The 12463-nt window shown below is 43.4% G+C and overlaps 1 protein-coding gene across 1 annotated transcript in view; it reads left to right on the top strand.

The window, feature by feature from the left end:
- The window catches only part of NUDT3 (nudix hydrolase 3), a 67725-nt gene that overhangs the window by 48708 nt on the left and 6554 nt on the right, over positions 1-12463 (top strand). Inside the window, exons 2-4 of the mRNA XM_015423972.1 lie at positions 3120-3230; positions 11256-11300; positions 11799-11883. Of these exons, the coding sequence (XP_015279458.1) occupies positions 3120-3230; positions 11256-11300; positions 11799-11883 (241 nt within the window). The remainder of the gene's footprint in view (positions 1-3119; positions 3231-11255; positions 11301-11798; positions 11884-12463) is intronic.

Below are 12463 nucleotides of genomic sequence, written 5' to 3'. Positions count from 1 at the left end.
ACTTGTTCTACTCTCATCATTAGTCATCCCATTTGCAAGCCCTTTAAGAGATGCACTGTGGAGGAATATGAACATAAGAAAAGCCTTACTGGATCAGACCAATGGTCCGTCTAGTCCAGCATCCCATCTCACACAGTGGCCAACCAGTTTCTCTGGATGGCCAACAACAGGGCATGGAGGCTGAGACTTTGCCCTGATGTTGCCTCCTGGCAATGGGATTCAGAGGATTAGCTCCTCTAGATTTGGAGGTTCCCCTCAGTCACCATGGCTAATAGCCACTGATAGATCTATCCTCCATGAATCTATCTAATCCCTTTTTAAAGCTGACAATATCAGTGCCATCACTACATCCTCTGGCAGTGAATTCTGCATTTTAACCACTCTGTGTAAAGAAGCTTTCCTTTTGTTTGTCTTGAATCTACTGCCCATCAGCTTCATTGGATATCCTTGAGTTCTAGTATTTTGGGAGAGAGAAAAAAAATCCCGTTGTCCACTCTCTCTACTCCATGCATAATTTAATAAACCTCTAACATGTCCCCCCCCTTAGTCATCTCTTTTCTAAACTGAAAGGTTCCAGACTCTTTAGCCTTTACTCATTGGGAAGGAGCTCCAACCTAATTAGGGATGGGCATGAACCACATTTTTGTGGTTCGGTTCATGGTTCTTGGCTGAACTACAAAGCAAACCCTGAACAAAATTGATACGCCAGTTCCCAAACTGAACTGTTTGTATAGGTTTGTGGGCCATTTGAAGTTTAAAACCTTGCTTTCTGCTCCCTGTGAAAGTGGGGGTAGCAGAAAACAGGTTTAAATGGCTCTGAGCCATTTAAACCATCCAGCTTTGCTCTCTGCCACTTTGAAGTGTGGGGGGAATCAGAGGGTTATATATGTGGTGAAGTGTGTCCCGGGGGCATTTCACCTCCTTCTTTCTGCTGGCCACAGCTTTCCCCAGCCAGCAAAAAGGAAGGGGTGAAGTGTCTCTCAGGCTGCTCTTGTCTGCTGGCTCTTGCAGCTGGATCCATCAGAGAGACAGACCTCTGACCTGAGGTCTAGGGAAGGTGGCCATTTTTGTCTATCCAGCTGGCAGAGAAAGCTGAAGGACACATGATATTGCAAATGGCGGATGGCCATTTTGGAACAGATGGAGAAAGGATATGACACAGACTTTCCTGATCAAGCAAGCTGTCATAGAAGAGTGGATTGATGATGGGCTGGGAAGTGGAAAACGGCCATATTTACCATTCAGGATCCAAGTTAAATGGATGCCAGTTCAAATACAGTTATTGTACTGGGTTTGTGCCCTTTCAACAGCATCTTGTTAACTCTAGCTGGACAGTAGTGAAGCTAGGCCTCAAAAGGCTGTTAGAGAGTACTACAGAGCAACCATTGGCCCATCAACCGCCATTCAAGAGTACTCACGTGCCATCTGCTCCTCTCCCCCACCCACTCTTCCCTCACAGAATAAACTGTCAAAACGGCTGTCTCTCCTGACGAAGATACTTCTGCTTGGCTCCTGTAGGACTAACATTTCCCTCAGTGGCTGTTGCTAGGCAACCAAGCTTGGTTCTGTCAGTAAAAAGGCAAAGACAGGAGGCCCTTTCCAGGCCTTTGTGGGGAACTCATTGGGGCTCATCCTGACTAGGGTTGCTAGCTCCAGGTTGGGACATTCCGGGATATTTTGTGATGGAGTCTACGGAAGCCAGAGTTTGGGGAGGGGAGAGGCCTCAGCTGAATAGAATGCCATAGAGCCCACCCTCCAAAGCAGTTATTTTCTCCAGGGCAGGAGAGATCTGTTGTCTGGAGTTCGGTTGTGATACCTGGCGATCGTCAGGCTCCACCTGGAAATTGGCTACCCTAGGTGTGACAGTTAGTGCTTCAGAGCAGGGTCTGCTAGACCCAGGTTCTTGCTGTGGACGTTGAGTGGGTGATTTTGTACCAGTCGCAGACTTTTAGCCTAACCTACCTCAAAGGTTGTTGTGCAGAGCAAAATGGGGAGAGGAGAATGATGTAAGTTGGGTAGGGGTAGGACCTCAGAGGTACAATGCCGTAGACTCCATCCTCCAAACAAGTGGTTTCATCCTGAGGAACCATTGTTGTGAGTCTCCAGGTGAGGGCTGGAGATGACTCAGAATTACAACTGTTCTTCAGATGGCAGAGATCTGTTCCCCTGGAGAACACGGTAAGCTCTGTGTCATTATACTCTGCTGAGGTCACCATGGCAAATTGACACAGAGTGCTCTCTCACCATGGCAAATTGACACAGAGTGCTCAAGGCTAGGGCACCTGCCCAGAGCCTCTTTCTAGAACTCGTTGTATTTATTTCCACAACGGGTCTTCTTCCTAGTAAGTCTATAAGTTTGAACCTCACCTCCCATTCCATTGTATTTGAAAAAGTGTGCATGCACATGAAAGCTCATACCTTGAATAAACCTTTGTTGGTCTTAAAGTAAAGGTAAAAGTTCCCTTGCTCGAAAGCCAGTCGAATCCGACTCTAGGATTGCGGTGCTCATCTCCGTTTCAAAGCCGAAGAGCCAGAGCTGTCCGAAGACATTTCCGTGGTCATGTGGTGGGCATGACTAAACACCAAGGCGCACGGAACGCTGTTACCTTCCCACTGAAGTAGTACCTATTTATCTACTTGCAATTTCTTGCTTTCGAACTGCTAGGTTGGCAGGAGCTGGAACTAGAGACAGGAGCTCACTCCGTCATGGGGCACACTCGGGTCTCGAACTGCTGAATTACCGACCTTCCACAGCCTGCAGTTCAGCGTCTTAACACTTTAGCCACCACAGCAGTTGGTCTTAAAAGACTCTAATTTTTTTCTGTTGTTTGCTACTGTACAGATGACATAAGACCTTATGTGCTATATCCTTTTTATAATAATAATAACAACAATAACAGGTATTTCAAGCCAAAAACTAAATATAACTTGAGATTTCTGATGTTAGCTTCCTGTGTAAGGAGAGAGAGGATCTGGGACAAAGACTCAGAACACTCATAGAAGCTCAGTTATTTCTCCAGTTACACCTTTCTTATACGGCAAGGTTATATTCCCCATTTATGGAATCTAAAGTTGCACAGCCATATATAAAGTAAAGTGTTTTATATTTTCATTGGCAGGTGTTGTTAGTGAGCAGTAGTCGTCATCCAGATAGATGGATTGTTCCTGGAGGTGGTATGGAGCCGGAAGAGGAGCCCAGCGTGGCTGCTGTGCGGGAAGTTTGTGAAGAGGTGAGCCACTGATTAAAGACCTGGTACTGTTTACTAATTCCTTCTTGAACAATCAACAATCAACAGAGAGGAAAAAACAAGTAATTGCAATTGTCTTGTGGATTTAACATTTATGAAATAATATGTAGCTCTTAACTGAGGTAGAAACTGCAGTAGTATTTTGTCTTTGATGTGGCATGGTATAGTAGATCCCAATCTCATCAGATCTCGAAAACTAAGCAGGGTTGGCACCAAGGAAGAGAGAGATGGGAGAGCACCAAGGAAGCCTTTGCAGAGGAAGGCAGTGGCAAACCACCTCTGCTTAATTGCTTATCTTGAAAACCCTATAGGGTTTTCATACATTGGCTGCAACTTGATGGCACTTTACGCACACACGCACACACATTTTGTCTCTAACCTGGTATCTTTAGCCTGACATAGAACAGAAATTCTCAGAGAGATTTCTCCTCCTCCTCCTCCTCCTCCTCCTCTTCCTCCTCTTCTTCCTCTTCCTCCTGTTTTAACTTTGGCATTCATGCCTCGTTGTTAGCCGCCTTGAGCCTTTGGGGAGGGCAGGATATAAATCGAAAAGTAAATAAAAAAATAAATAAAACAGCAGATGAGTTCCATATATTTGCTTGTAATGTGTAGTTTTATCACATACTCATCCTGGTCTGCATGTTTGTAAAAACAGTATTAGACATGTTCTTTCAGAAATATTAAAGGCTGTTTCTTGCATTACTTATTGTACAGATTCTAGGGTAAAAACATAGGTTGCATCCTCTCTGAAAAGTAAATGTAGATTTAAGTCTCCACTTTTATTTGCCAGATAGACAGATACAGCACTCGGGAAAGAATTCATTCATATTGCTGAGAAAAGTAGTGATTTTGTGTATATCACTTTCAAATGAGTAGATATTATCTGTACCTGAGTACAAAATGTCATATCAATTGTGTACAGAAGCATTATGACCCAAGATAGTGTAAAGAAAGGGCAGTGACTGAAACACTGGAATTCTTTGTTTGTAAAGAGAAAGGCTTCTTTATTTATTTACATCCTGCTTTTCTCCCAAAAGGACCCAAAGCAGCTAACAAGAAAAACATATAAATAAACCAGTGCACAGCAAACAGACCAAAAAACTATAACATTTGTACATCTCAGGGTAGTCCTGGATTCATTACCTGGCTTGATTAAAGTTACAGGTAGTGAACTGCAGGGCTAAGATCCCTTTGGCTCCTGCCCCTCAGCTTGCTCTTCTGACCATGCCCAAAGTTTATAATGTGCCCAAGACAGAAAGTGGAAAAATAATTATCAGCAAAGATGCTCTTCCCAATCTACCTGCTGCAGAGCTTTAAAAAAAAAAATTATTGCTTTTCTACTACACACTACAGAGGAAAAGGATATATGGAGTACTAACACTAATAAAACGACATATAGCAAGGATCATAATACATATGAATTACTGATTTATCATTCCTACTAAGAACATAAGAACATAAGAAACGCCAATGTTGGATCAGGCCAGAGGCCCATCCAGTCCAACACTCTGTGTCACACAGTGGCCAGAAATACCAGGTGCCATCAGGAGGTCCACCAGTGGGGCCAGGACATTAGAAGCCCTCCCACTGTTGACCCCCCCCCCCCAAGCACCAAGAAGACAGAGCATCACTTGCCCCAGAGCCCCTATCTATACCTTGTGGCTAATAGCCACTGATGGACCTCTGCTCCATATGCTTATCTAATTCCCTTTTGAAGCTGTCCATGCTTGTAGCCGCCACCACTTCCTGTGGCAGTGAATTCCATGTGTTAATCACTCTTTGGGTGAAGAAGTACTTCCTTTTATCTGTTCTAACCTGACCGCTCAGCAGTTTCATGGAGTGCCCACGAGTTCTTGTATTGTGAGAAAGGGAGAAAAGTACCTCTTTCTCTACCTGCTCTTTCCCATGCATAATCTTATAAACCTCAATCATGTCACCCCTCAGTCTATTATCAGATTACAAACATGATGATACTGGTTTTCTTATTTCACTAAGACTAAGTCAAACCCATTTAGTCTTATTGGATACATCATAGAAACTTAAGGCACTCGTGGACTTTCAGGATTTCAGTAAAGTCACTATTTCCTGTGTTTAGCTTTATCAAATTTCAGTTGGACTTTAAGTGTTTTTGCAGCTGCTACTCCTTTTTCAGAATCAGACTCTTCTGCAGAGCTGCCAAAATAATTTCACTGGCTTCTGAGTCATGATCGCTTTTTTCCTCTGTTTGTACGGTGGCCTCTGCTTTCCCTTGGACTTTGGATGTGGATTGTTGCTGATCTAGGAACATTTTTGCTTTTTGGACAGAATCGATCTTCTCTTTTTTTCCGTTGTATTTGAAGATAAGTCCTTCTGGAAATATCCATCTGAAGGGAGTGGAGTTCTTATGCAGAAAAGCAGTTAGATTTTTGTACTGTCGTCTCCTCTTGCGGATTTCAAATGGAATGTCTTTTAAAATCTTCACCTTTGATTTTCAGTGGATTCCCATTTGTCGCTTTTAAAATTGCATCTCTTGTTGATCTTTTGGAGAATTTAACAAATATTTCGCCAGGCAGTTTATTTTTCTTGATAAAATCCGGATAGATTCGATAAACCATATCCATATCGCTTTGTAGTGAATCCAATTTTAAATCTGCCATTGGTGTCAATGCTTCGCTCAAAAGATCTTTTAAATTCTCCCCTTGTTGTTCTGTGATACCCTGGAATCGCAGGATGTATGATGATTTTTCCATTTGTAGCTGTAACAATTGTTCTTTATTGGAGATCCTTTCTTTTTCCACTTCCTCCAGTTGCTGTTTGATAGCATTCGCCTTATCGTCAACTTGTTTCATTGCTTTATTCATCTCATCTGTCTTCTTGGCTGTGTCCATAATTTGCTTCTGGAGACAGTCTAATTTGCTATTGACATTAGTTTCAGCAGAGGGTGCAACGCCGTGGCCATCTTGTTTGGGAAGTCAGTGACTGCTTCCGGTTTATGAGCTGAGGTCACTGAACTGGCACTTCCTGGAGAAGGTCTTCGCTTTTTCGCCATCTTGTCTCCTCTGGTTGACATTGTTTACACAAGAATAAAGTTCGTTTGAGAAGGCTGTAAGTCTATTTCTTTCTTTCCGCGTTGAGCTATTTTGTACCCCTTTCAGCTAGATTGAAGCTTTTCTATTTAGAACCATCTCTTGCCTCCAAATTATTGCTTAGAAACTGCTTTTCTTTTCAGGGGGGGATCCCCAGCTCCTCCCCTCCCACTGTAGGAATTTGGGGCTTGTGATCGGTTCTCCGCTTTAACGTTTGACTAGCTCATCGGGGCTTCGATCAACTCACAGTTCATTCCGACGGGTTTTTTTCAAAGTAGGAAGAGCTTTGAATCACAGGATCACTTGCTCGCCTCGTCCGGCATGTGCTTCTAAATGCCATAATGGCCTCGCGGCAGCGGGACCTATCAGGGTAAAGGGGAACCTCCTTGGCCATCGCCTCAGAAGAGACACCCCTCAGCACCCCAGGCTGCAAACCCCCTGCAGGGGCTCTAGGGGGGCATGGAAACGTCCATGCCCCCTCCCATCTCCTGCGATTCAGGTCACTTACAACAGAGCGTGATGTGAGCACACCCGTCCAGCGAATCGCCAAAACTGGAAATCCCTGAGCTTTTGACTATGCCCCAAGTTTTATAAGGTACGTGAGGCAAGAGGAGAAAAAACATTTTTCAGGAAACATGTTACGTGGCTGGCAAAGATTTTTCTCCTTTTCCTCCCTTTTTGTGTTAGGTTAAGAATTCTATGGGAGAACCTCCTGAGCCTTGACTGTGAAAACATGCCTTTAATACTACCATTCAATGTCTATTTTGTACTAGCCATAACAACATTCTGTTGACAGGACTGTTTGAAATTGCATGTATATAACAACTGGTCAACCTTTTTAGAGGCTTGGGTGGATTTCTTACATAATGCTGCTCAATTCTCTATACAAACAAATGGACATGAGCAGCTGAGGGACATAAAGGGAAGTTTCTGGCAGAGCTGCTCCCATTGCAAGAGTGTAAGTCTTATCCTTGGAAGACAGAGAGATGTACCACAATAGGGCTACATCTCTTTGGCCTACTACTGTGTGCACTTAGAACACATATGCAAAGATTTTGCTAATGAGAAAGGGCATGTTGTGCAAAAGGGAGAACTTTGCACAAACAGCCAAGAAAGAGAACAAACATTATTTCAAGATATTGCCAACACTGCTCTGCTCAGAACCCTTACTGGTACTCCATCTCGAGACACACCCACACAACTGGATCCTCCACTCCTTCAGCTTCACCTCACACAAGTAAGCGAGGGAGGAATACCTTCTGCCTCAAGCTTTGTTTGCTGTGAATATTCCCCCCCCCAAACATGTACCTACTGTGGTTTGGCTCAATAACACTTCTTACCACCCTCCATAGTTCCTAGCCATGTCTCCAAGCAGCTTTCCAACATGCGAGGAGGCCAGGATGAACCTCATTCAGAGTACAGTACCAGCCAGCTGCTGAGATCTACAAAATGACCAGCAACTGTACTGACTAGTATACATCTAGCTGTTTTGCTTTGTGATTGCCATATGTCTCTTTCTAGTCTAGGTCCTCCACCATTGCAAGCTGCTTAACATACAGCTGCCAGCACAGTTATGCCTGTCATGAGCATGCAGTTAAAGTGATAGCTGTACCCATGATTCTATTGTCTGTCAGGACAGACTTCTAGACCAAGAGAGGTGACAACCACATTTATCTGGCTTGCCTTCAGACTACCTTTCCTGCTGCTGTTCTATGAAAGTTTGGATTGATTCACGACTGTGATTATGTTTTGATGAGGTTTGGTAGATAGGGATCTATCCTTACTCCCCACGTTACTAACTACAGCTGTCTTCAGCATGTAACTAGTACTGGGAGGGGACTGAGAGAGTCCTCCAGTGTCTGTGCAGTTGTGCTACAGCAAGGGGGAGGACACTGAACACTGCTGGCTACATGGTGGGGAGGGGACATAGCTTCTTGGATGAATATTAGCAGACAGCAGTAATGAGCATCATATATCCAGCAGGGTGAGGAGGGGCTGAACAAGATGATTGAAGTCCAGGGCAGCAGTGGCTTATCTCCAGTGTTGAGAACTGATGCTATAAGACCAGAACTGTGCCTCAGACCCTTTTCAGGGCAGTCTATTAGTTAGCCCCCATATGTTAAGCCTGTGCTATTCTATAGCATTAGGCTTTTATCAGCCATCTATCCTGCTTTGCTATATGGCTGTTTTGACACCATGGCCAATGGAGGGTTTGAAGTGTCCCATGATGAACCTTTCTCCTGTGTGCACAGTTCTGTGTGTGCAGGGGCAGTACGGTACAAAAATGGTTTTCAGTGTTTCCGGTGTGTGTTCTCGTCCTGCCTCCTTCTATTTTGCTGCTTATTTGCTTGTTGCTTGCCAGAAGATGGGCTTTGCTTTGTTACCAATTTGCCCCTTGATGGAATTTGAACCCCTAATTCCTGTTTTCCTCCATGTGTGTTTTTCTCCAGTGAGTTACTGGGGAGATGATTGGGAACACCTTCTGTGAATGTGCAGTTGTGTGTTCTCTTTAGCGTCTGTCCCGTCTTGTAAATAGCTGCTTCTAAGATGTTACATAACCCTCCTTTACATGAGAGAGGCCCTTGACTTTTTGTGGGGACTTTCTATGCCAAGGGTGGTGTTGATATGACTGTCTGTTCTTTCTTCTCTGTATGACCCCTATCAAAAAGGTATGCATTTGCTGCAGAGCTCCCAGGAACATGTTATAGAACTCCTACTGGGCATGCCATAACCCTCCCCACAGCAGAGGGTACTTGTTCCTTCCCTTGTTCCTTCCTTCCTTCTGTCATGGGATGAGGGTGTGCTGACATCACCATGTGTTGGTTGGCTGCTTCTGTATATGGTGGAGACGGGACTGCTGGAATGCTGCTCCAAGATTAGTTGGTATTCCTATGGACTCCAGTGAAGTTTCTATACTTTCAGTTCCCTGGAGTGGTTCTTTTCAAAATTTCTTTCATCTACGGGCAGAGCAAGGGGTACTGATTAGCTGTGTGTCTGGGCTTTAGGCTTAAGCCGTTAAATAAGCAGCTAAAAAGTCTTCAATAGTTTTTGTATACATAGTGCAGTTAGAGGCAGCTTTGTTATGGGGCAAGGTGTGGCAGAGTAGGAAAGAAAGTTACTACTTGTATGTGGGGTTATGTTTGGCGTTTCTGACTTGGGTACTAAAAGAGGTCTAGGATCTCATTTATCAAAGGATGTTAAATTTAATATAGTATCGCTAGTAGAGCTTGAATTGTTTTATTTATTTATTTGATTTTCAGGCTGCCTTCCGCTATGCAAGGGCTCGGGGCAGTGAACATCATATCAATAAATACATTTATGAATCAACCATAATAAAAATTAAGACTGTTAAAACAATTAAAACAGTAATAAAACTAGCTCTATCAGAATGGCTTTTAAAGGGCACGTTTATGTCCTTTCCCTATGCGGGAGAGGAGAGATGCAGGAAGCCAAGCTCAGTGGCATTTTAGGACACTTTATGTTCTATCCTCATGAGGGAAGAGGAGAGATGGAGGAGGCCAGGCTTGATAGTAACCATGGCTGTACTCAACCATAGGTCTGGAAGAACATCTCTGTTTTACAGGCCCTACAGAACTGCACTAAGTCCTGCAGGGCCTGGTTAGCATTAGGCAGAGAGTTCCACCAGGTTGGTGCGAGAGCCAAAAAGTCCCTGGGTCTGGTCAAGGACAGCCAGATATCTTTTGGGCCAGGGACCACCTAAGCGGTTCTTCTCTCCAGAGCATATTGCTCTTTGGGGGTGTATCTGGAGAGGTGGTCCCGTAGATACTTTGGTCCCAGACCGTTTAGGGCCTTTGAAGACTAGTACCAAAACTTTGAACCTGATCCGGTACTCAGTCTGGACCCAGTGTAGCACCAGTTGAATGTGTGCTGTCAGTGGGGTCTCTGTAAGGCTTGGGTCGCTGCATTCTGGACCAGTTGTAATTTCCGGGTAAGTCTCAAGGTTAGCCCTGCATAGAGTGAGTTGCAGTAGTCTAGCCTGGAAGTGACTGTTGCATGGATTACTGTGGCTAGGTTGGGGCGAGACAGGTAGGGGACCAGTTGCGTGATCTGGCACGGCTGGAAAAATGCCAGCTTGGCAACATTTGTGATCTGGGCCTCCATTGATAAGGAGGCAACCAGAAGCACACCCAGGCTCCTGGCAGTTGGCACTAGTGTAGTGTTAAAGGTACACCATCAAGAGCCAGTACTTCCCTTGATCCCCACCCAGCCACAGAACCTCTGTCTTTGATGGACAGTTTCAGCCAGCTCTGCTTCAGCCATCCAACCATGTCCTCCAGCCCTTCAGCCAAAAAGATGGAGTGGCATGTGACCATCCATCCATCAGTAGATACATCTGGGTGTCATCCACATACTGATAACAACCCAGTCCAAAACTCTGTGCCACCTAGGTGAGGTGTTAAACAAAACTGCGGAGAAGATAGCCCCCTGAGGGACCCCACATACCAAGGTGACACTCTCTCTCTCAGCACCACCCTCTGTCCCCAACCATGGAGAAATGAGGTAAGGCACTTCAAGGCCACCGTGTTGAATGCTGCTGTCAGATCTAACAGTAACAGCAGCACTGACCCGCCTTGATCCAGCTACTGGCAGAGATTGTCCATGAGAGTGACCAGCACCATCTCCAAGGGTTGTTTTACTTTTTATTTGATGGAGACAGTGGTAAGATGCTGATTTGGGAACTATCTTGTGATTTAACATTAAGCTAAGGTGTATCTATGATACAGATTCTTAATGTGTGTACTAATGAAGCAGAAAAGTTTATTTCAATCCTGTTACTTGTATGTATTTTACATTAATTGTTTCTTGCGTAATTTTTTCCTTTTTGCTCATAAATTGGGTAGTCTAACTGAAGTAAGGAAAGCAGTCATTCTGTAAGTTAGGAGAATGAAATGTTTTTTTCTCTTTTTAAAAATTTTCCTAGGCTGGTGTGAAAGGGACATTAGGAAGATTAGTAGGAATTTTTGAGGTAAGTATCAAAACAATTATTGGCATTGATAAAACACCTGTCTGTAAAACCATGCATGTTATGAGGCTATGATTTGAAAACTTGTAAAGTTTTCAGTGAGATGGATGGCAAGGTTGCTGATTTGGGAACTATCTTGTGATTTAACATTAAGCTAATGTCACTTTTCCTCTATTTATAGTAGAGGACATAGAAAACAGTAGTATTTGCCAAGAGGCAGGGACAAAACTACAAAGATTAATTCTGGAGGTATAGTCACATGTTGTCTCATGTTCTAAGTACTTTTTTAATATCCTTAAGTGACCCTGATGTGGTATTACTGTCAGTATAGCTTTGTAGAGGGAATGGTCTCACTATTACTAGTACAGTGTACTTGCTGTTTTATTAAAGGCACTTTTATGACTGCCTACATTGTCTTACAAAAAAAATAACCTTTAATAGTTTCTGCAAACATTGTTTACCTTGCATTTCACTTTTTAATGTTGGCCTTGCTCTTTTCAGAATCAGGACAGGAAGCACAGAACATATGTTTACGTACTTATTGTCACAGAAGTGCTGGAAGACTGGGAGGACTCTGTGAATATCGGTAAGACTAGTAGCTAAATTCCTTTCTTCTTTGAATTTAATGCTCTTGTTTATTTCTTGGAAGTCAAAATTTACTGGACTTGAGTTATTTTCATGACATTTTCTTTGTGGGGTGGGACATTCATTGTTTAGACTGAACTCAACTCCTGAAGCACTTTTGAATAACTAGAACACTCTTAACAGATTCGTCAGAACCTTAGTTTGTACGTTTTTTAAAAATCTAGTTTTCATAATTGTAGTTAAATGGTGGTAAATATTGAACAATCAAAACAGTGCTTACAGTCCAGGTCTGTTTTATTTTTTTTAAGCTCAAAGTGTATATCAAACTGCTGTTGGTTGATTAATTCCAAGACAGTCTTGCACTCTAGTGTGAATCAACTTGCTTACCTCTTTAACTTCAGTGTTTTTGTCAGTGTCAAAAAGATATGCAAATTTATTACATATATTGAAAATCTGCAAATTGTGTCTAGTCTGAATTATGATTTTTACAAGTGGAGACCCGCAAGAAACATGCGGAATGGTTATCCTATTCCTCACACCTGTGCTTCCTCCTGTCTTCCTCTACCTCTCTCACACGCTTT

Source organism: Gekko japonicus, unplaced genomic scaffold (genome assembly GCF_001447785.1).
Source record: "Gekko japonicus isolate JY-2015 unplaced genomic scaffold, Gekko_japonicus_V1.1 scaffold370, whole genome shotgun sequence".
In the NCBI taxonomy this organism is placed as follows: domain Eukaryota; kingdom Metazoa; phylum Chordata; class Lepidosauria; order Squamata; family Gekkonidae; genus Gekko; species Gekko japonicus.
Note: the sequence above shows the minus strand (reverse complement) of the source record. Positions and strands in the feature narration are given on the sequence as shown.